Source organism: Scleropages formosus, chromosome 4, assembly GCF_900964775.1.
Source record: "Scleropages formosus chromosome 4, fSclFor1.1, whole genome shotgun sequence".
Taxonomy (NCBI): domain Eukaryota; kingdom Metazoa; phylum Chordata; class Actinopteri; order Osteoglossiformes; family Osteoglossidae; genus Scleropages; species Scleropages formosus.
This window is the reverse complement of record NC_041809.1, coordinates 14,430,365-14,455,047: the sequence shown is the minus strand read 5'-3', so window position 1 is coordinate 14,455,047 and position 24,683 is coordinate 14,430,365. Positions and strand designations below refer to the sequence as shown.

Sequence of the window (24,683 nt, the reverse complement as noted above, 5' to 3'; positions counted from 1 at the left end):
TAATTTTAAAGATTCATAAGCACAGACTGCCTGAAAACAATATCAATGTTTTGGGGCTTGGTAGCAAAGAAGTTCCACTGAAACCACAATGAAAATGTTTCAAAATAGAACCATTTAAAAACATTTTGTGTAATTGATAAAATGATGAAAAAACAACAAATATAAACACAATTAGATGCAAGGAATCTGACACAAATGCATGGAAGTCCTGACTACCAACTTGGAACTCTACAAATGAAATTGCACATAAAACTGTTATTCAGTACTAAAAACACACCTGATGCCATACCTCATAGCAGAACCCCATACAAGACATACACATCATACATTATAGTAGTTCTGTCTACAGCTATTCACAGCCTATTGAGACAATGTAAAACTTTAAACTAGTTTATACTACAGTAATGTAACAAAATCCCTTCATGGCAACATCATATGATGGTTATATAGTCATATAACAGAGAAAAGTGAAAGTATAATTGTTGCTTTGACATTGAAGTGAAAGTTCATTAAAATTTATCTTACAACAGCTAGAACTAGAATTTCCTTAGAGTCACTTAAGCTTTGGTGCAAAAATCAAGTTAAATCTGTCACATACAATGTGAGCAGAGCTTAAAAAATTCTGAGTCCTGTTAAGGTTAGTTGCTACTGTATATGGCTTATCCTGACCATAAATAAATCTGCACGTGTTAATTTATCATGCATATATCACAATGACAGTTAAAGGCAGCTATGAGACGGAATGACAAAAAGAAAAAAAAATGATTCCAGGATGATCAGCAACACAAAGAATTACCAGCACTCTAAATACGAAGATAATTTGTGTCCTTGGTCAGGGTAGTTAAGAAACACTCAATGGGTGACTTGACTATCAGCTGTTCTTTAATTGGCTACTTTTCTCAGCAGATACTCTCTCTCTCTCTCTCACACACACACACACACACACACACACACACACACACCGTCTGAAACCCCTCGTCCAAAGCAGGGTCACGGCGAACCGCAGCCTAACATGGAAACACAAGGTGCAAGGCTGGAGGGGGAGGGGACACACCCAAGATGGGATGCCAGTCCGTCACAAGGCACCCCAAGCAGGACTCGAATCCCAGACCTGCCAGAAGGAGGGACCCAGTCAAGCCTGCTGCACCACTGCGTCCCTCCCCAGCAGATACTCTCTCTCACTCACTCACTCACTCACTCACTCACTCACTCACTCACTCACTCACTCACACCAAAACTGCTTGTCCTGAGCGGGGTCGCGGCAAACTGGAGCCTAACCCGGTAACACAGGGCACAAGGTTGGAAGGGAAGGCGACCCAACAGATACTCACATGCACAATTTGGCTACTTACTATATCAACAGGCACTGTGCCCTGAAATTCAAAGAACTGACTAATTTGACAGTGGTTCACCTTTCAGTACAGCCCACATGGTCCACTACTGCAAGGCAAAATGAGCCAAAGAACCAGGACTGTGGAAAGAGAAACATGTACTGCAGCCTCAAGAGAGATAAACATGTGCACCCATAATATTTTTCAATGTGAGAAGTACTAGATTCACTTCATTCTTCAGAAAAAGGCTAAGAACAGTATCTCAGTCCTACAGTCTATCAGTTAGATCACCAGAGCCAAGTCAAAGCAGCAGTGAACAGCACAGAGGACAACAATCAGAAATGATCTTCTACAACAAAAATCTGGTTAGAGAAAAATGGATGTAAACCTGAATACATAGCAACACATAATAAAACAGCATTTTCTTTTACTATCCTGTTTAAGTCACTGAACAGACTTTCAGCTATTGCAATAGCTCCTATATGAAAATAAATAGCATGGATTTTTTGTATGCAATTGAGATGGTACCTGTAGCTTAATAAAATGCTGCACATAAACATCTTTGTGTTGGTGATACAATATCCCTTTAAACATGATTTACATGCATTACATACTATGCCTGTAAATACTGAAAATGCATCCGTTTAATTTCACAAAAACGGAGACTGGTATTAAGGAGAGAGGCTGTACATGCAGATTTTGTGGTCTGAACTAAGGCACCAAGGGTCCAAAAAGATCCACTTATTTGTAGAAAAAACATCCCAAATCCTAATTTCAAGTGTTTGTACTGAAGGCAGTTGATGTGAGTGCATAAAACAGAGATATTAGAGGAAAACGTCTGGGAGGCTAGTGTCTTCATGCTTGAGGATTCGTCATCTTCTGCAGTAAAGGAATCTGTAGAACATAAAGACAAAATTTATAATTCTGCAAATAGATCAGCTCAGGAACATAATGAAAATTTCTTCGGTGCAATAAAAATCATTTATTAATGGCATATTAATTTATTATTAGGATATTAATTTCCCCTCCTTGAACCGCCACCTTAACGTGGTGGAGGGGTTTGAGTCCCTGAATGATCTCAGGAGCTATGTTGCCTGGGGCTATATGCCCCTGGTAGGGTCTCCCATGGCAAACAGGTCCTGGATGACAGATGAGACAAAGTGCGGTTCAAAAGCCCCTTATGATGACTATTAAATCAAGGTTTTTGTTTACCCCGCCTGGTATGGGGCCACCAGGGCCCCACCTTGGAGCCAGGCCTGGGGGGGGGGCTCACACGCGAACGCCTGGTGGCCAGGTCTATGCCCATGGGGCCTGGCCGGGATCAGCCCGAAGCCATGACATAGAGCCACTCTTTGGTGGGCTCGCCACCTGCCGGAGAGACCGTAAGGGGCCAGTGCGTTGTGATTTGGGTGGTGGTCGGGGCCGAGCGCCCAGCCGACCCAAACCTCGGGCGCCAACTCTGGTTTTTGGGACTTGGAATGTCACCTCACTGGCGGGGAAGGAGCCTGAGCTGGTGCAGGAGGTTGAGAGATACTGTCTAGATACAGTCGAGCTCACTTCCACTCACAGCTTGGGTTCTGGAACCACTCTTCTCGACCAGGGGTGGACTCTCCACTATTCTGGTGTTGTCCAGGGTGAGAGACGGCGAGCCAGTGTGGACTTGTTAATAGCACCCCAGTTCAGCCGCCATGTGTTGGAGTCTACCCCGGTGAATGAGAGGGTCGTCTCCCTGCGCCTTCAGGTCAGGGAACGGTCTCTCACTGTCGTTTGTGCTTATGCGCCTAACGGCAGTGCAGAGTACCCGGCCTTTTTAGAGTCCCTGGGGGGCGTGCTGGAAAACGCTCCCACTGGGGACTCTGTTGTTCTACTGGGGGACTTTAATGCCCACGTGGGCAGCGACAGTGACACCTGGAGGGGCGTGATTGGGAGGAACAGCCTCCTTGATCTGAACCCGAGTGGTGAGTTGTTATTGGATTTCTGTGCTAGTCACGGTTTGTCTATAACGAACACCATGTTCAAGCATAAGGGTGTCCATCAGTGCACGTGGCACCAGGACATCCTAGGTCGGAGGTCGATGATCGACTTTGTAGTCGTTTCTTCTGATCTTCGGCCATATGTCTTGGACACTCGGGTGAAGAGAGGGGCTGAGTTGTCAACTGATCACCACCTGGTGGTGAGTTGGATTCGATGGCGGGGGAAAAAGCTGGATAGACCTGGCAGGCCCAAACGCATAGTGAGGGTTTGTTGGGAACGTTTGGCGGAGGCCCATGTCAGAGAGATTTTCAACTCCCACCTCCGACAGAGCTTCAACCAGGTCCCGAGGGAGACTGGGGACATTGAGTCTGAATGGACTATGTTCCACACCTCCATTGTCGGGGCGGCAGTCCGGAGCTGCGGCCGTAAAGTCTCCGGCGCCTGTTGCGGCAGCAATCCCCGAACACGGTGGTGGACACCGGAGGTAAGGGATGCCATCAAGCTGAAGAAGGAGTTCTATCGGGCCTGGCTGGCTCATGGGACTCCTGAGGCAGCTGACGGGTACTGGCGGGCCAAGCGGAACGCGGCTCTGGCAGTCGCCGCGGCAATAACTCGGGCCTGGGAGGAGTTTGGCGAGCCCATGGAGGAAGACTTCCGGTCGTCCTCCAAGAGATTCTGACACACTGTTCGGCGGCTCGGAAGGGGGAAGCAGTGTTCCGCCAACACTGTTTACAGTGGAAGTGGTGCGCTGCTGACCTCAACTGAGGATGTCGTCGGGCGGTGGGAGGAATACTTTGAAGATCTCCTCAATCCCTCCGACATGTCTTCCGTAGAGGAAGCTGAGACTGGGGACTCGGAGGGGGACTCGTCCATTACCCTGGCTGAAGTTGCTGAGGTAGTCAAAAAACTCCTCGGTGGCAAGGCTCCGGGGGTGGATGAGATCAGCCCCGAGTTTCTCAAGTCTCTGGATGTTGTGGGGCTGTCTTGGCTGACACACCTCTGCAGCACTGCATGGAGTTTGGGAACGGTGCCTCTGGACTGGCAGACCGGGGTGGTGATCCATCTTTTTAAGAAGGGGGACCGGCGAGTGTGTTCCAAGTATAGGGGGATCACACTCCTCAGCCTCCCTGGGAAAGTCTATACCGGGGTACTGGAGAGGAGAATTCGACCGACAGTCGAACCTCGGATTCAGGAGGAGCAATGCGGTTTTCGCCCTGGCCGTGGAACACTGAACCAGCTCTATACCCTCAGCAGGGTGTTGGAGGGTTCATGGGAGTTTGCCCAACCAGTCCATATGTGTTCTGTGGAGCTGGAGAAGGCATTTGACCGTGTCCCTCGTGGGATCCTGTGGGGGGTGCTTCGGGATTATGGGGTCCAGGGCTCGCTGCTACGGACTGTTCGTTCCCTGTATGACCGGAGCAGGAGCTTGGTTCGTATTGCCGGCAGTAAGTCAGACCTGTTCCTGGTGCATGTTGGACTCCGCCAGGGCTGCCCTTTGTTACCGATTCTGTTCATTATTTTCATGAACAGAATTTCTAGGCGCAGCCAGGGAACGGAGGGTGTCTGTTTTGGTGGCCGCAGGATCTCGTCTCTGCTTTTTGCGGACGATGTGGTCCTGTTGGCTTCATGAAATCAAGACTTACGGCGTGCACTGGAGAGGTTTGCAGCCGAATGCGAAGCGGCGGGGATGAGAATCAGCACCTCCAAACCCGAGGCCATGGTTCTCAGTCGGAAAAAGGTGGATTGCCCCCTCCAGGTTAGGGGGGGAGTTGCTCCCTCAAGTGGAGGAGTTTAAGTATCTCGGGGTCTTGTTCATGAGTGGGGGAAAAATGGAGTGGCAGGTTGACGGACGGATCGGTGCAGCGTCCGCAGTAATGCGGTCATTGTACCGGTCTGTTGTGGTGAAGAAGGAGCTGAGTCGTAAGGCAAAGCTCTCAATTTACCGGTCGATCTACGTTCCTACCCTCACCTACGGTCATGAACTCTGGATCATGACCGAAAGAATGAGATCGCAGATACAAGTGACAGAAATGAGTTTCCTCTGCAGAGTGGCTGGGCGCACCCTTAGGGATAGGGTGAGGAGCTCAGTCACCCGGGAGGAGCTCGGAGTAGAGCCGCTGCTCCTCCGCATCGAGAGGAGCCAGTTGAGGTGGCTCGGGCATCTGTTCCGGATGCCTCCCGGACGCCTCCCTGGTGAGGTATTCCGGGCATGTCACACTGGGAGGAGGCCTCGGGGCAGACCCGGGACACGTTGGAGAGACTATGTCTCCCAGCTGGCCTGGGAACGCCTTGGGGTTTCCCCAGAGGAACTGGAGGAGGTGTGCGGGGAGAGGGAAGTCTGGGGGACTCTGCTTGGACTGCTGCCCCCGCGACCCGGCCCCGGATAAGTGGAGGAAGATGGATGGATGGATGGATATTAATTTTATGCTATTATTGCTAATATTTCATCGAGAGTGACTTACAGTTTTACTCATTTACAGAACTGGGCATTTCACAGGAGAAACCAAAAACAAGAGACTTATTGAGGGTACGAGAGAGGTCCCACTTGAGATTTGACCCAACAATGTTTAGATTAGAAGCCTGTCTGTGTTTATGTTGCCAGCTGTTATTCTTTGAAAAAGTCCTTCAGAGTCATACTGTCTGTGTGTGAACTGCACTCTCACCTTAGACAGGTCCACTCCAGTGAGGGCATTGACAGTGACAGGCAGCTCTGCAAGCAACCGATTCACCTCCCCAGTCACGTGACTGCCCTCCCCACTCAGGATGACAATCTCATTGGTGCGAGCAAGAGGGGCCGCAACTTCACCTGCAATCTGCAAAGATACACATGGGAGATTCTGAGACAAAACACCCTGTAGAGCCAATTGACCTTACATTTACAATTTAGCTGATGCTTTTCCCAAAAGTTAAAATGTCAAGTTACTGACAATTATTTACCCATTTGTAAAGCTGGGTAATTTCACTGAGGCTTTTTAGCAATTTAGGCTAAATACAGGGTACTACAACAAGAGGTAGGACTTAAGCCTGCAACCTTTGATTCCAAAGGGAGCAGCTCTAACCACTACGCCACCAGCTATCCATTGCTAAGGACAGACACCCCTCTACTTAGGAAAAAAAATTCCTGGCATGCACATTATTTACAGACAGCGATTATGCAAAACATCTGATATACGTTAAGCAGGTTGGCATAGCCAGACAAGGCAGGAAGCTGCATCTTCCCAGTTCCCGCATTTTGAGCCGTGAACACATCTCCTCTCGTTAGTGTTGTTTTTTTTCCGCATATTATTTACCCATTTCATTATTCACAAATGCCTGGTGGTAAACATTTGTGAGTGAGAGAGAGAGTGTGTTCTACTGATGTATGGATGAGTGACCCATTGTAAGTAGTGTATCTAGCAGTGTAAGTCACCTTGGTGAATAAGGTGTCTGGGCTGATAACACTACATACGAAGGAAAACGACAACTGTCTCGCAAGTGTACAGTAATCAATTTGGAATGAAATTTAAAATAATAAGGAAGTATGAAGGTGGACAAAGATTATCACCTATAGCACGGGAAGCAGGTTTAGCCGTATCAACTATAAATACGATAGTGAAGGATGCTGCTCGTATAAAGGAGCACATGATGATGGGACGCAATGATGTTGAATGGTGGGGGAGGAAGGGGAATTTGACATATGTAACTTTTGACTTACATAAGGGGTTGAAGAACGGTCTATTTGTGGGAGTCAAGGGGTAGCTGTACCTGGTGCAGTATAATGTCACCCAGGTTCAAGCTCCACAATTAAATTACAAGAATTCAATTATAGTTAATATTACTTCTCTAACATTCTTCCACAAAGCAACTTACAGCTTTAAACCTATTTATGCAGCTGGGTAATTTACTGAGGCAACGGAGTGTAGGTACTTTGCTCAAGGGTTGGGGAGGAAGATCATAATGGTAAGGTTATAATTGCAGTTCATATAACATCACATTAACTGATGTATGTGTTACTTTGCAATAAAGATTAATCAACATAATCTGTAAAGCTTCAACAGTAAAATGTAACAGAATTGGAAAGCAAATTTCTGCACTTTACTCACAATGAAAATTAACCAGAAATGATACATTTGCAGGGGGGCGCGGTGGCGCAGTGGGTTGGACCTGGTCCTGCTCTCTGGTGGGTCTGGGGTTCGAGTCCTGCTTGGGGTGCCTTGCGGTGGACTGGCGTCCCGTCCTGGGTGTGTCCCCTCCCCCTCTGGCCTTGCGCCCTGAGTTGCCGGGTAGGCTCCGGTTCCCCGCGACCCCGTATGGGACAAGCGGTTCAGAAGATGTGTGTGTGTGATACATTTGCTTATTGTACAACTTTTCAAAATTAGCCACTGCTATTAATTAGCACACACCTTTGGCAAGGCCTCCAGGACCAGGGCAGTCTTGGCAGCATCTCCATACTGTTGGTAAGCCTCTGCTTTCAGCCTCATCTTCTCAGCCTCTGCCTTCCCCACGACCTTGATGGAGCTAGCCTCAGCTTCCCCTATCTGACGGATTTTCTCTGCCTCCGCCTGGGCTGTGAGCACCTTCTTAATCCTGTTGATTATGAGGTAGGTGGGGGCAGAGAAATGGGCTGTTATGTCTCAAGCCAACATACCTACCACATGGAATTAAAAATGATTCTGTCAAACACAGACTGAAAGGAACACTGAAGACAGCATAAAAACTATTGAGAAAATAATTGTGACCAATGAGCATCTGCAAGGCATTCTGGGTGCCTCAAGTCTCACTCACTTCTGCCCCTCAGCCAACTGCTGCATTTTGTAGGCCTCAGCCTCAGCAGGTCTTTTCACCGTGGCAATGAGCTCCTTGTCCATCCTGTCAATCTCCTTTTCCTCAATGATGATCTGCTTCTTCCTCTGCACCACCTCAATCTCAATCTCCTCTAGCCGGATCTTCTGCTGCTCCTTGGCTGCCTGCAGCTCATATGCAAGCTGGGCCTCAGCTTTCTGTTGAGGGCAGTAGAGGGAATTCTTAGGAGAACTGCAACTAACTGCTCTATAAATTGAAAATATGGAACATATGCAGGTATACATTTTCAGTGCCTGTATAAGGACCTTAGTGTTCACTTCTTGGTTGAAAGAAGCTTTCTGCATTTCCAGCTGTCGTTTGGAGTCGGCCATTTTAGTGTCTGCCAGGAACTTGACATCCATCATCTCCTTTTTACATTCAGCTTCCTGAAAAAAGAAAACCCAACAACATAATGTCAGCAGATGAAAACAACAGAATATGCAAAGTGTCACAGCATGGAAGGGAAACTGCATAACTGGTTATATGATCAAAAACACGCATCTTCAGTGGAATTTAAGATCGTTTTTGCTTGTGTGGCTGGGGCAAAGGCAGAGCAATGAAAGAGAAGCTTTTGAGGTGTCCGCAGCCTTGTCTTCAACCAAAAGGGTGGCAACAAACCCTAATCCCAGCATCCCGTTCAGCCTCAGCCACACCAATGTCTGCATCTCTTTGGACTGCTGCTGTCTGTGTCTTCCCCAGGGAGCTCAGGTAATCTACCTTGTCATAAACATCCTGACAAAAGAAATAGAGATGGCATCAATACCTCTATCTGTGCAACTCAGGTGGCAAACTGAAATCTCTGAAAGGCAGAGAATTAAACAATACCATACAAAAAGGCAGAAAGTCTACTTCTGTATTATTATCATTGTCATTTAGCCAAAGCTTCTCTTAATCAACCTGCAATTTTTCCATTTTAGGCAAGTGGAAAATACTGTAGCACGCTGCACCCTGGGTTCGGATAGGGCGAAGAAGAATGCACAGGCAGCGTTCGTTACGAACGTTTATTACAACACTGGCAGACAAGGAAATAATGCTCTTGATCTGAGGACCCCTATTCTTTGAGGACCTACACCTCAAGCCAACCTTCTCAGCTTGCTTAGTGCCCCTCAGGCCTTTTCTCTCTCCCATTGGCAAACACAGTCACCCCCTTATATTCCCTGTAAATCCACACAACAGTTAAACACAATTCTATTTTAGCCATAATTCAACTATTTACAATAAACACATTTTCCCACTGTAACTCACATTAACGTGAATCGTTACAATATAATCGAGCATTTAATGTAATACCTTCCCCAAAGGTACTACACCTGCAATTCTAGCTTTTTAAAGGATATTTTAAAATATACCTTACTATACATAACGGTTATGAGTGACATTATTTTCAATGGCAAATAAACCCAAACCGATGAGTCCAAAGGGGACTGTGCTGACCTTGATGGTAAAGCTGAGGATCTCAATCCCCATGCGACCCACATCAGGGGCAGCCACCTCCCGCACCAGCCGGGCAAACTGGTCCCTATCCTGGTAGATCTGCTCCACCGTCAGGGTGCCTGGGGACAGCAAAGGTCATGAGTCACTGAAGGAAATCTGAATCACTGCTCCCGGGAGTGTTATCCACTGTCAATGACTTATTACTGTTACGTGACGTGGGAGTGACACTGAAGGAGGCCCCATCTATGTTTCAGTCTACTCACCCAGGATTGAACGCAAGTGTCCCTCTAAAGTCTGCAGAACAACACTTTTGATCTCCATGACAGTCTTTCCCAGAAATTGTTCAGAGGCCACTGCCAACAGATCCTTATCAGTCATGATTTTTACCTGGGAAGAAGGAATTTGTGCGTTTTGAAAAATGCTCAGTAACCCTGGGAATGTCGATGTCCACTGCTTTTGAGGGAACACCTTTCTACACATTGCCTCAGAAAGAATTGGAAAATTTAAAGAAAGTCAAAAAGCAGTATGCAGTATGGTTTGCATGTGTTTTTGGAAAAGATATTTTAGATAAATACCTATAATACAATTCGATCTACCCCTTGGTGATACTACTTTGCTCAAAAGAACATAAAGATAGTAAACTTAGACATGTAGGTATAGCCAAGAAAGTGTCACTTAGTTAAAATCTGTCAGACTATCAAAATTTGGCCATCCAAATCTTTTATGTAAGTGTTGCAATTCATTTTGGCAAGTAGAGGTTTCTGTTTAAATGAGTACAGCCCACTGTACCATGCCTTTTAAGATCTGAATCTGCTACGTGATAAGAATGAAAAATATTTATGGGTATAGACATGTGTTCCCCTATATTACAATTTGCTGATATAGTCCACTGGATTTACAGATAAGTCTTAGTGAAAGACAATAATTATAATCACAATTTGATATAGCTGCAAACAATAAATGAGTATTTTATATATAACTAATCAAATTTTGATTCTAAAAAATTAAATTTAAAGAATTTATTAAAAGTATTTCAACATATATACACACACGCACACACACATACCCGTTCAAAAGTTTGGAATCACTGTTTCTGAAAGAACTGATACTTTTTAAAATCAAGGTACATTACATTGATTTTAAAAAAATCTATACAGCCAAGACATCATTAATGTTGCAAATTGCTATTACTACTTGAAGTGCCTGACTTATAATTTACTACTAAGATTACCAAGAGACTTAAGATTTCACATAAAGGCATCCACTACAGTCTTGAGAGAAAAGGGAAAACTGGGTCTAACCAGATTAGAAAAAGCAGCAGAAGGCCCAGATGCACAACTGTACGAAAGGAAATATATCATAGTGTGTAGTTTGAGAAACAGACACCTTACAGGTCCTCAGTGGGAAGCTTTCTTAAAGAGCACACACATACCAGTAACATCTACAACAGTGAAGACTTGGACTCATTCATTTTGGAAAAAAAATTATTGAAAAACATGAAAATTTATGGGTGATTCCAAACTATTGAACACTTGTGTATATAAATGGACTCTGACAGCCCGAAAGCCCTGGCCCTGACTCCTGTAAGGGAGGCATATCATTTGGGTTTAAGAGTTCTTCAAAGTGCTCCTTCCACCTCCCGACAACGTCCTCATCAGAGGTCAGAGTTTCTTCACTCCTGCTAAACACAGCCTGAGTGAAACTCCTCCGACCCCTTCTGAGCTGCCGGATGGCTCTTCAGAACCTCTTTGAAGCCGACCGACAGTCGTTTTCCATGGCCTCTTCAAACTCCATTTCCCTGGTGGAAGTCACTGAGGTAGTTGATAAGCTCCACAGCAGCAACGCACCAGGGGTGGATGTGATCTGCCCGGAAATGCTTAAGGCCCTGGATGTTGCAGGGCTGTCATGGTTGACGTGCCTCTGCAATGTTGCATGGACCTCGGGAACAGTGCCCTTGGATTGGCAAACTGGGGTGATGGTCCCTATCTTTAACAAGGGGGACCGGAGAGTGTGTGCTAACTATCAGGGCATCACACTTCTCAGCCTCCCTGGGAAAGTCTATGCCGGGGGTGCTGAAGAGGAGGCTCCGGCCAATAGTTGAACCTCAGATTGAATAGGAACAATGCGGATTCCGCCCTGGCTGTGAAACAGTGGACCAGCTTTTTACCCTCTCATAGATCATTGAAGGGGCATGGGAATTTGCTAATCCAGTCGACATGTGTTTTGTGGACTTGGAGAAGGCATATGACCGTGTTCCCTGGGAAATTCTGTGGGAGGTGCTTCGGAAGTATGGGGTACCGGGGCCACTACTGCGGGCCATTCGGTCCTTGTACATACGGAGCGAAAGCTGTGTCCGTATACTCGGCATTAAGTCAGGCCTGTTCAGTGTGGGTGTTGGACTCCGCCAAGGTTGTGCCTTGTCTCCACTCCTGTTTGTGGTTTTCATGGACAGGACATCAAGGCGCAGTCAAGGTCAGGAAGGCATTCTGTGTGGGAGTCGGAAGGTGACGTCTCCGCTTTTTGCAGATGATGACGTCCTTTTGGCACCGTCACATGGCTGCCTCCAGCACGCACTGGAACGGTTTGCAGCCGAGTGTGAAGCGGTGGGGATGAGGATCAGCACCTCAAAGTCCGAGTCCATGGTTCTGTCATGGAAAAGGATGGTATGCCCCCTCCAGGTATGGGAGAGTTTTTGCCCCAGGTGGAGGAGTTCAAGTATCTTGGGGTCTTGTTCACGAGTGAGGGAAGAAGGGAGCGTGAGATTGGCCACAGACTGGGAGCAGCGGCAGCAGTAATGCGGTTGCTGTACCGGACTGTAGTGGTGAAGGGGAAGCTGAGCCATAAGGCAAAGCTCTCCATTTACCGGTTGATCTATGTCCCTTCCCTCACCTATGGTCATCAACTCTGGGTGATGACTGAAAGAATAAGATCGCGGATACAAGCTGCCGAAATGAGTTTTCTCCGCAGGGTGGTGGACTCACTCTCCGTGACAGGGTGAGGAGTTCGAACATCCGGGAGGAGCTCAGAGTAGAGCCGCTACTCCTTCACACTGAGAGAAGCCAGTTGAGGTGGTTCAGGCATCTGATAAAGATGCTCCCTGGACGCCTCCCTCTGGAGGTATACCAGGCACGGCTAACTGGGACGAGGCCCCGAGGTTGGCCCAGGACCCGCTGGAGGGATTATATCTCACAGTTGGCCTGGGAATGGCTGGGGATCCCCCAGATTGAGCTGAAGGAAGTTGTGGGGGACAGGGGCAGCTGGGTCTCTCTGCTCTCCCTGCTGCCACCGCGACCCTTTTAGGATAAGCAGGACAGAAGATGGATGGATGGATGGATGGATGGATAGATAGATAGTGTATATAATATATAAAGCAATTGTACAGGGTAAAATCCAAAAGACCTGTTTCAAAGAGCAGTATACATACATCTTATGTGCTGGTACCTTTCAAATCTCCCCAGATATGCATTTGTAGCAAGGTTCCTGCCACTTTCAGAAGCAATGCTGGGTGTGACTAACTCCTACCATCACATTATTACACGTTTTCAATGTCAAAAAATATCCTTCCATTCAATTTCATTTTGATTTCTCATCTTCTGCCACAAGTTATGGGAAAATGGTTGATATCATGTGTGAAAGTATGTGCAGAAACCTTCTGTACTCAATTTTTGTCAGAAAACAAAATTAAAAATCAAAATGATGTAATAAAAATTATGTATGTACACAAGTCTGAAATAAATTACAAGTCTTTGAACTCCTGGATCATGTCTCATATTTAATATTCCACTTCAATGACAATGTGCTTCAGTAGACAACCCCAGCACTGAACTGCCAACCACATAAATCAATCTGAGGGTTCCTCCTGTGAAATTAACAATACAATTAGACAACACAAATCCCATATCAATCCTACAATCCCATGACTCCCTGTTCTTTATAAATCAACTTGTAAGTTCACACTGCATGGTCGAGATATACATTCTGTGTCCCAGTACAGAAGTGAGAGTGAGGGAAGGGCAAGGGGTGAAGGGGGGTAAAAGCAATGAAGATTTCTGCTGCCTTGAAGAAGTCATCCCAAAAAAAAAGAACCAAGTTGTATGATAAAATGAATGCAGTGAATAAGACTGACTCCCTGGAACATGGGTGGTTGAACAACTGGAAAGTGGTAAGTTACAGGAACAGGCAACATCATGGGGGCATAAGTAACTGTGATACAGACATATCTGTACTGCCATGCTCTGAAAAGTTCTGAGAATCAAAATGAATTAGTAATTTTTAAAAAACTGACACAAAAGAAGTTACTATTTCACTACCTTCAGTATTTTGTTTCATAGTCTAAGGAAGTTCACATATTCCTTAAGGGTACAAATCTTGTTTCTTGTACAAACAGAAGCTGAAAAATTAATCCAGATTCTAAAAATATTTCAAAATTTACCTCTTTATCACATTTCCTGAAATACATAGAAACTGGAAAGGTAGGTGTTTTTCCCTTTATTAAGGGGGCACTGAAGATATTTTTATATATATATATATATATATATATATATATATATATATATATATATATATATATATATATATATATATATATATATATATAAAATTATAGGGGGTGCGGTGGCGCAGTGGGTTGGACCGCAGTCCTGCTCTCTGGTGGGTCTGGGGTTCGAGTCCCGCTTGGGGTGCCTTGCGATGGACTGGCGTCCCGTCCTGGGTGTGTCCCCTCCCCCTCCGGCCTTACGCCCTGTGTTACCGGGTAGGCTCCGGTTCCCCGTGACCCCGTAAGGGACAAGCGGTTCTGAAAATGTGTGTGTGTGTATATAATTATTACACTTGGTTCTTTCACTAAATGCTGTTTTCGAATAAACTTCGCATCCATTATAGCTCACAGAGCCTTCTTTTCAACTTTAAGGTCAAAATTTGAGAAAGTTCTAAGTTTTTGCAATATCAAGGTTTAGCATTTCACATGGGATTTACTATTGTGTTATCATCATTGCTTGGCGCTCATCCACTATGAAGGAAAAGTGAGAGACCTGGGGGAAAGAAAAAAAAACTGCTACTTACTAGTAAGGATATTTTTATAGTATTGTACTAAATGAAGTCTTAATTCTGAAAAGGGGGGGGGGGGGGGGGAACTTAAATGAAACAAAATGCTAAGATCTGTGAAAAAATATTTGCATTGATTAATTTAGCTGACTTTTTTCGAAAGCAAGTTTCAATGATAATCTACATACAATTATTTAACAGTTTAAACAGCTGGGCATTTTACTGGAGCAATATATAGTAAGCACCTTGCTCAAGAGTGCTACAACTGAAAGTGAGATTCAAACCTGCAACCTTTGGGTCCAAAGGCAGCGGTTTTGACCACTACACTAGCAGATGTCCCACTATGCTACACGATTCCTTCTGGCTAAATGTGCATGTAACAAATACAGGTCAGACACTGAAAATGATTATTAACAGGTTCTTTGGAATATTCTCTGAGATTCTATAAATAATAACTTTTGTACCTGATCTTATCTTAAAGTTCTCTGCTGTAACCTTGTTAGGAAGGAGGTTATTCAAAACACAAAATAAAGTGTAAACCGAAAATTTGTAATATTTTTTGGCAGAGAGTAACCAAACTCCAATGTAACCCCTAAACACTTACACTGCTAAAAACACATTTTTTGTCAGTTGCACAGAATTATAGTTCATTAGTTCCACAAAGTTTGTCTCCACACTGTAAATCCTGACAAAAGGCAAAAGATCAAAGTAGTGATGTTTAGATTCAACTGAAAATATCCAACTTGGTTCAGCTCCCGTTAACCTATATCTCCAGTTTTAACGAAATTTTAAAACAATAAAAAAGAAACACAATGAAGTGGGATGTCTGTATGTTTTGGAGGTCAGTAATACCCTGCAAAATGAATAGCTCCCACATCGTGTTCACTCACCACTGAAACAAGACAAATTATTTCTCAAGATTATTATGGGCAGATCTATATTAGCACAGATAATATAGTCACAAAAAATAACAATCATGTTTACAAAACTGTAGGGAACTTATATACAGTGTGGGTGATAGTGGTTCCATTGTTATCATGCTCTATTTTCTCAATAGCAGCTACAGGAGTAAAAGCTGCTTACCGCTTACAGTCTCACTGATCACTCCAGGGCTCTACAAGTGGGAGGGCAGACATTTTGGAGGAGATGACTGACCTTCAGTTTGTTTCTGAAGGGCTTTCAACAATAGCAGGAGAAAAGCCATTTATTGAACATCCATGGGGTTTCTTGTGGTAGGCCACGGCAGATGGAGCTGAAAGAGGTATTCCCAGAAGGTGAGGATTTACCTGAGCCACCCCTGTGACTGTAATAGCTACCCCCTCCGCTGTCTCTACATCCTCACACTTGGGCTGCAGGGTCATTATCTCAAGGGTAATCCTGTGGAGAATGTAAAAAGTTGGCATGCTCTTGGTAAACAAAAAAAAAAAAAAAAAAAAAAAACAGGCAAAAATAGAAAAACAAAAATGAATGATACCCTTCTCAGTGCATTGGCAACAAGAGTAATTGAATGCTTTTGAGAGTAAAATTTCACAGCTTTTAAAAATATTAATGCATATGAGATCTAGCAGGTAAAAAGTATGATGCACTAGTATCTTTCTGTAAAAAAAAAAAAAATAATAACTGAGCAGTCATTACAGGACCTATTGCCAAAGCACATAGATGCCAGAGAGAAAGTCAGACTGCAAAGCCCAGAGACATAAGTGGCAGTTCTGATGGAGGGGGTGGGGCAGACAAGAAAGACATACAGTTAGTTCCCTGTCTATTCATCCTGTATTGTGACCCCCTCCCTCAGGCGTGTTCTACAGTTCATTACCTGAGCGACCCCTGTCACATCCAAGGGGACACCCTCCGAGGTTTCGATATTCTCGCAGCGACAGAGGATGGTCATAACCTCCAGAGTCAGTCTGTACAGCAAGGGGTTGGGGAAGCAGGACAGCAACTGTTTGAAAGCCTTTATTAATGACACTGAACAGGGCCACTGTCCACATTAAAGAGGAACTAGATGGGATGCACTCATTTAGAAAAGCAGCTCAGCCATGAAATTTTGCATCAAATTTCTGGCATATTACTTGTGATGGATGAGAGATTTCTTATCTACTTAGCTCAGATTTAGGACATACTAACCAGGGCAAGAATATAGAAAAAGTGTGACTAAACTTCCCAGTGAAATTTCTTCCTTCACTTTCAGCTGGGAGTTTTTTGTTCCTTCCCTCTGTGACCAGTAAGCATACTTATAGCTTTAATAAATGCATTGATAATGTGTTATGCTAGTGTGTACAGTTATTTTTGTTTGTTCAGCGCTGTGTCAGCATGAGAAGAGTGCTCTATAAAAATAAATTCAATTGAAATGAAATGCAAGCTCAGCCTGGATAGGGAGGACAGATATGGAAAAAAATGTTTATTCTCCACACCAAGTTATACCAATCTGGTGCCTCATTTTCTGGTGACTATCAAATTTCCAGTGATGCACTGTACTTTATTGAACACTTAAATATTTCATTCTGAAAATAGAATGATTCATGTTAACTGATGATTTCTCCTAAATGTGTTAACACTCCTGATCTGTTTGAGTATTAAACTATTTATACTATAAATTTCTTGTTGTACAGATAATTGTTTTGTAAACATTTCTCCCATCTTCAGTTCCTTTTTACTGGAAATAGGCCCTTAAAGCAAATTATTGAGCAAGTACTTAGTGCTGAACTCTTTCAGCGTTTATATCAAAGTTTAACTTCAAATTTTTGAAATGACAGTGGAGGAGGGGGTGTGACTCAAGTGTTGTGAGAAAACTCTGCTTTTCGTGTCAAAGAAGAGGTCTTTTATGAGGTGCGTACTGTGTTCCTACGGATGTTGCTGTAACATATGTTGACAAATGGCATGTCCTTAGTAGTGTCAATCAACATTTTTAACCTCCACAGGCAGAAATAAAGGCACTATATAAAAATGACTATATCTGAAAAGGCCCATACACTACAGGACTTCAATTCTGCAGGCATGGCATTCCATGTAGAAATGTGCCTTTTGCTTTGGGTAGATCTACATGGGGTCCAGACCTGCAAGAGCTCAGCATCAGGGAATTAACTGACTAAACTCCACACATACTGCTGACAAGGTACATGTGACACAAAATGAGCCATTAGGATGCCCCCCATGTCAGTAAACTTTGGTCACAAGTAAAATTGCTACCATACCAGTAATATTCATATTTGCATCCAAAGTAACCTCGCAACACAACTACTTCAATAGCTCAAACATTGGAATAATACTATATTTATTTGAAGTATTGTCCTCGATTCTTGGGCAATTTGAATGATTTACTTTATAATTTAAGCACAATTTCCACATTTACACTATTGTGCTGTAATTGTTGCTCCCAAAACAAAGATTTTTTTTTTCTTAATACTAAAAAAGTAAATGTAGACTTCTACTTAAAAAAACTTGATAATTACATAAACCATGTCTATATTTCAGCTATTTCAGCAGAGGATTAATATCAAGTGTTTAGTGACAGAGAACTGCTCTGAGTTCTTACAGCCAGCAAGGTGACAGACAGAATGGAGTATGAAAACCAGGCAAGAGAGGTTAGCCAAGAGAAATGAAAAAAGAAAAACAGGAAATGGACAATCAAACAGCCAAACCACATAAATCTCTACATAATATTCACTGTAAACCTTGACACTAACAGTGGGATGTAATGTAAGTTCATGTTTTATTAATAAATAAATTATCCGCTAAATATGTAGCTGTTAGGTAAGGGCATAGATGGTTCAGAAAAACACATTTTTTTTAAAACATTCCTAGCTAAAGAAACAACATTAATTTCCTCCCTCGTGGAAAATGTTCTCTGTTCTAAATTGTCACAGGCTTTTGCAATTTGGGGTTCCAAATAAGGCTAATGTCCATTTGGCTGCCAATTAACAACTAAGATAATGGCTACAAGCGGCAGCTGGCTGATTCCATTAAGATGGCATAGCCTTTCCTGCTCTGGCCTGCACAGACAAAAAGTTGCTGCAGCAGCTGACAGCAGCCCTGTAGCCGCTTGCCCCGATAGTGCTTTATTTGATGGATATCAAATCTCTATGAATTCCTATGAACCTATAACACATGGATTTTTTTTAAACACTGCTGCTGTTTAAAAAAAAAAATCATCAGATGTGAAAGGTTACCATGAATGATTTTCCTATCTAACCAATGCCCTTATCCAAAGAACCTTGTTATTTATTTGACCTATTTATATAGCAGGATATGCCTAATTTATCAATTCTGGGTAAAGTATCCTGATTATGGGTACTATAACAGGAGTGTGATTCAAAGCAGAAACCTTGAGATTACAGGACACCTGCCTTAACTGCCATACTGCTTGATGCCCCTTTAAAAACTAGCAATCTTGATATGTTGTTGGTGCAATGAAATGTACACCAGGTATTTACAACCAACCTCTACTATTTTTTAGCAACAGTGACTAACAGGCCATGCAAATGTAGGTGAATAGGGAATGACTGAGATTAGGAGTTTGTTTTCCTCTCCACTGCTGCATAGTATCTTAGTCTATTATTTATTGACATGTTTTAACTAATTTTAAACTTATTTTTGGAAACCTTGTCTAGTGCTCTAACCTTGTTCAGCATGCTGTGTCATTCTGGGGTGAAGGGCACTATATGAAAATAAATTTAACTGAATGGAAATGACTCATGGAGATTTAGAAACAGAGGTGGTGTGTGGTGCTCGGAGTCCAGATGCAGGAACAGGTTAGGAAGGCCTTACTTCTGAATGTCTGAGATGAGCCACCAGGCCCAAGCCCAACCTCCCACAACATATGTCTTCTGGTCTGACCCACAGCAGCCACCTGCCAGGAAAGGAAAAACAGCAGAGACATAGTGGGCCTCAGCAATTGGAAACGGAACCTTACATGATGAAGAGAATAATAATTACATAGCACGTGTAGAAGCATCTCCATCCACTGCTCCCATATACTATGTCTGATGCAGACTATAAATTCAAGACAAGAAAATAGGTCAGAGCTTCAAAAAACAGGTTAAATCAGTTCACAAAATGTGTGGGTAATTTAGAAAAAAGCATTTCAAACCAGCCAGTGTTTGCATTCTAGTGTTTTGCCATCACAATGGTCTAAAATTCCCTCTGCGTTTCAGCCAAACTGATGACTCTGAAGTGCCCTGTGTGCGTGCGCGTGTATTACATTGTTCTGAACTGTGTAAATGGCTATTTGTAGTTTAGTACAATGTATCTAACGCTGACAAAGAACAGACAGTTTGTATGGTGGAAACCCCTAATTATTTAAGACCTTTTCAAAATTAAAAAATATTTCATTTTACATTTATTCATTAGCTGATGCTTTTCTTCAAAGCAGCTTACAATGTTAAGCTACAAATTACAACTACTTACCCATTTATACAGCTGGGAAATTTTAACAGTTTGGGGTAAGTACCTTTCGCAAGGCTACTACAAGAGCAGGTGAGATTTAAACCAGAAACCTTCAGATTCAAAGGCAGTAGCTGTAACCACTACCCTATCTGCTAGTTTTACCAATTCTTCAGCCTGTTTACTGTACAGTACACAGCACTTGCTAAGAACTGGCTTCCTGAAACTAGTCATGGGGGGGGGGGGAGAGGAAAAAAAAAAAAAATACTGCAACTGGAGAAGATGTGAAGATCAGTCAGTCATAACATTCTCTTAACATTCCAGCAGTTCTAGGGATCTTAAGTGTTACAGAAATAACCTCAAAATGAACATACATGATGCACAGATGAAGTATAAAATAGCATAGACAACATGTTTTGGAAATTTGCTGCTGTCACATTCATTAGCAACCTCTTCTCTGCCTATTTATAAATGTTTTGTTTAAATTGAATAATCTTATACTCTACATACTCAAACTGAATCCAGTTAATAAAACAGAATTACATTATGTACAAAGGATGGAATATTTCTGGTACAGTGTTGTCACCACTACTACAAACAGAAGAGCATTTCCTGTTCTAATTTTTTATTCAGAGCTATGCCTGTTCAGTTAAAACACTGGCAAACATGAGTAACTATAGTTGGCCCATTGATAATCAGATACTAGATAAACAAGTTTTTATAGCTTGAGAATGGCTGGAATTGCATGTTAAATAGGCTGCTGGTAGGAAAACTAAGTTCCACCAATACTACAGCAACCTCTTTGCCTACTTGAAACAACACTTCTACAAACATCAAGGTGTTCACGCATAATGTGAGCGAGTTTTCCTCCGACCTTATCTACAAACACACTTACAGAAAGGTTACATAAACAGTAGTTTTGCAAACAAAACCTTTTTCCTACTAAAAAGTAAATGAACAGGTCTTAAATTTGTTCATTTTAAATGGAAAACAGTTACTTAGACAAAGATTCTTTACCACTTGCCTTTATACAGATGAGGGTTGAATTCAAATTTAAAAATCTTTAACATTCTAAACATGTGTATAATTTTTTTTTTTTTTTATATATAAAGATATGGGTTAGAGAGGGCCAAGCCTCTGTTCTGCCCTTACACCTCCAACCCTCACATGCCCATGTAAGAAATATGTAAGGAGACAAGCAGGAAAATTGTTATATAGCTACATTTATTTATTATGATACTTTTCTCCAACTTCCAACAAACTCTATGCAGTGTTATCAGCCCACACACCTCATTCACCAAGGTGGCTTACACTGGCTAGATACATTACTTACAATGGGTCACTCATCCATACATCAGTGATACACACTATCACTCACATACTATAGGTGAACCTGAACAGCAAACCTTTTGACTGTGGGAGGAAACCAGAGCACCTGGAGGAAATCCACACAGACATGGGGAGAACATGCAAACTCCACACAGACTGAGTAGGGACCAAACCCACATCCTCTCACACCATCCAGGCACTGCGAGACAGTAGCACTACTTGCTGTGCCACCATGCCGGAAGTGCAACAAATCTGTTATTTGTTATCAGGTTTATAACAGAATGATTCAATACTTGTGATTAAATATACTGCACATGAAGACCAGTACTGTAGTAACAGCTTTCTGTGTTTTATCTGTAGTATTCACTGCTCAAAAATTTGAATAACATTTCTGTTCTACTGCTAAAAAGTGAACTTCTGCTCAACTAAAGAGAAATCCTGATGTGTACTTTGGGGGGGGGGTGATGCTGTGTACAGTCCTACCCAGCTACCTAATGGCACAAATGACATGAGGGAACACAAGTGAATTTAGCATTGAGGGAAAACTTGGTTTTTAAACTATTTGGAGACATATCCCCAGCATTGAATGATTCACATACAGTACAAAAATATCATAGCGAATAACAGAGCTCATGAACAACTGTTTATCATGGATGCCCATCCCCCCCTTCACACCCCTAACAAGAGTGCGTTTCGTTTACGATCATGGAAAGAGCTATATCAAACAACATGGAGGAGAAGCTTAAGTGAACCAACTACTGTACTGTTGAAAGAATCTGTACAGTTCTGATCCGTCTCTCTACACATGCGTGTTCAAGTGAGCGGTAACCAACCATAACATGATCCGTTTCCCCAACCACCTACAGGACAAACACCGAAATTGTGTTCATCTGAGAGAGATCCACACACACCATGCATGCGTCATTACTGCACTGTAAACACACGTAACTGGTACACAGCGCGCCGTCAATAAGCCCGTTTCACAGAAAGTGGCCGGGACTCCGTCAGCTCAGCCCAGATCCTATTCCTGGACAGCAGCTCAGCGGCAGCCGACATGTTGAGAGGTTCGGCCAACGGTGTGTGTTCTCAGTGCCCCTCCAAGCACCATTATATGCACGCGTCCGGATTCGCCGATTTCATCATTTTCAAATACCACACAAAGTCAAAGAGTTGTTTAAATCACCGCACCACAATTCGTACAGACTGGGTGTTTTAAAAGCGCAGAGTTCGTGCCGATGTCGTCGAGTCATCCTCAGCGAGAACATCATCATCATCATCATCATCATCATCATCATCATCATCTGCTGTAACCCAGCCAGCGGAGATATTCACATGAAATCACTGTACCTGACACTACAAGGGCTTCGTTCGGCCCCACCGTGTAGCAGTTACCCATTCTTCGCCCGCTCGCAGTACCTCTTATATATACATTCAGTACGGCACGGCTGTGAACGCCACACAATGGAACTTGTTCTGCTCCGAGTCCCGCCCAACGCCCACGTGACCCATGCCTTTACAACGTCTCTCAGTTAGTGTTGCCCACATCAGGGTTTTTCCGCTGTTTTTGGTTTTACTTTTGGCAGGTGTTGTAGAAGCGTGAAGCTGTAAGTAACAGTTTCACTAATATGTATATTTTCCACTTGGTAAGTTGTAACAAAGAACACCATAAGTGTTATTTTGAAGAGCGAACTGCTAGGGCACAATGACATTTGAGGCTTCAAACACTGGACTCTCAACAGACTGAGTGAGATACTCAGTATTCTATTTTCTAGAATTTCTAGCACCTCGAGGAAACTGAACAGCAGAGGCACATGATGTAAACTCATACATTTTACATTTTCTGTATTTACTTTTACATACACTGAGCATCAATGAAACCCATATGGCATGTAAACTTACATTACATTATACACTTACACCTAAACAACCAGTGCTTCTTGTTGTGAAAATGCACCTTCCAAAAACCTATTGAGTATGAAGGAATATTTAAGCATGCAGAACTGCTGATGGACCTTTTTATATTCCATTTTGTTTCTTTGAAAATGCCTTTCCTTGTTGCTTTGTCGAATTCTTTCACCTAACATGGAAAATGACATTTTCTAAAAAAGTTCAGTATTAACCATTTCATGAGATGCTGACATTTGAAAAGTTATTTGTGTTTGATTTTATTTTAAACTACTGTATATTTGTGCCATGTTTAATCTGCAGTCACTGCATTGTAGACACTGAAATTAAAAAGTTGCATTGAAAGTTTCTATTTGCAAAAATTCTGCTCTTATACATTTATAAATTAAAGCCAAACCAATTTATTCCACCTAGGGCAATGTTTATGTGCTGCAGGTCTTCATGCTGCAGCGCATAAACATGTATGTACTGTTAGACTGAATATGCGTAGGCCTAATTGTTACATCTTTTTGTTTTTTTCTTCTGTCTTTCACCTACTCACTTGCTCTGTACAGGTACCCCCTCCTCATTGGTCCATTTTTTTCTGTTACTCATCAGACCTCTGTTCTATGTGTTTATTTATTAGTTAGGTCAGATTGTGTTCTATCAGGTAGAATTGTTTGATATATTCTTTACTTTGGCAGTAATCAAAATCCAACTTGAATGCATTTTGGCCAGAGGCCTTCCTAAGGCTGCAGTGACAAACTGAGTTTACTACTGCATCTCCCTCTTCAGCCTTCTCCATCAAACCTTTCCAATAGAGACAAAATACAGGAATACAACACAGTTTTGATGACTTTTGTCACAGACTGAACTGTGACAGGCAAGTTGGTTGCAAGGAATCAGTAAGATGCTGGCAAAGTACCATCAATGAAATGCTGAACCTTGTTGCTGTTGTTGCCTGTCACATGCATTTCACCTTGTATTGTTAAATTGCTTGTTCTGGTTTAGTATTCAATTTAACACTTTTTGTTTGAACTAGATGGGGTGCTGGGAAAGGCCTACCGGTATCTGTCTGTTTGTCATTAACTAATAATATTTCTTTTATAAAGGTATGGCAGGTATATGTAACTGGTTGTGGAGAGTGAATGTATTTATTGTTTTTAGAAGATCATTTCTGTAGACTTTTTTCCTTATCGTGCAGCTGTCTGGTATTCTGTTGTGTTTGGTGCCTTGTGTTGTAAACCAGATGGAGTGAACTATTTGGAGTATATCTAGGTGGGAGTCCTTGGGCACAACCAACTAGGCAGGGGTGTTTTATTGTGTAGCGTGATAAATGTTTTTATAAGTTGTAACGTAGGGATATTTATAGTAGAAAATGTTTTTTGTATTGTTTGTATATTTTAGTATTTATGTTGGATGTAATTTTTGGGGAAATGTACTTTAGGCTGTTATGGTATAACCAGAAGGGCGGAGTTACTGCTATAT

General features: G+C 42.8%; 1 protein-coding gene across 3 annotated transcripts; it reads right to left on the bottom strand.

The window, feature by feature from the left end:
- Positions 1 to 1,239: 1,239 nt before the first annotated feature.
- Positions 1,240 to 22,779, bottom strand: LOC108936250 (flotillin-2a). Of its 3 annotated transcripts, none has more exons than XM_018755526.2 (11): positions 22,659 to 22,779; positions 19,368 to 19,449; positions 16,417 to 16,507; positions 9,824 to 9,947; positions 9,561 to 9,679; positions 8,745 to 8,858; positions 8,393 to 8,512; positions 8,070 to 8,284; positions 7,688 to 7,871; positions 5,969 to 6,118; positions 1,240 to 2,225 (listed from the first exon to the last, which is right to left on the bottom strand). In XM_018755526.2, exons 1-11 carry the CDS (start codon positions 22,705 to 22,707, stop codon positions 2,187 to 2,189), a joined length of 1,287 nt encoding a protein of 428 aa, XP_018611042.1. In that variant the 5' UTR covers positions 22,708 to 22,779; the 3' UTR covers positions 1,240 to 2,186. The 3 variants fall into 3 exon arrangements, with proteins under 3 accessions (XP_018611042.1, XP_018611041.1, XP_018611043.1); XM_018755525.2 differs by lacking the exon at positions 16,417 to 16,507 and adding an exon at positions 15,890 to 15,980; XM_018755527.2 differs by lacking the exons at positions 19,368 to 19,449; positions 22,659 to 22,779 and adding an exon at positions 15,890 to 15,980 and having other exon boundaries at positions 16,417 to 16,494.
- Between the last annotated feature and the right edge of the window lie 1,904 nt (positions 22,780 to 24,683).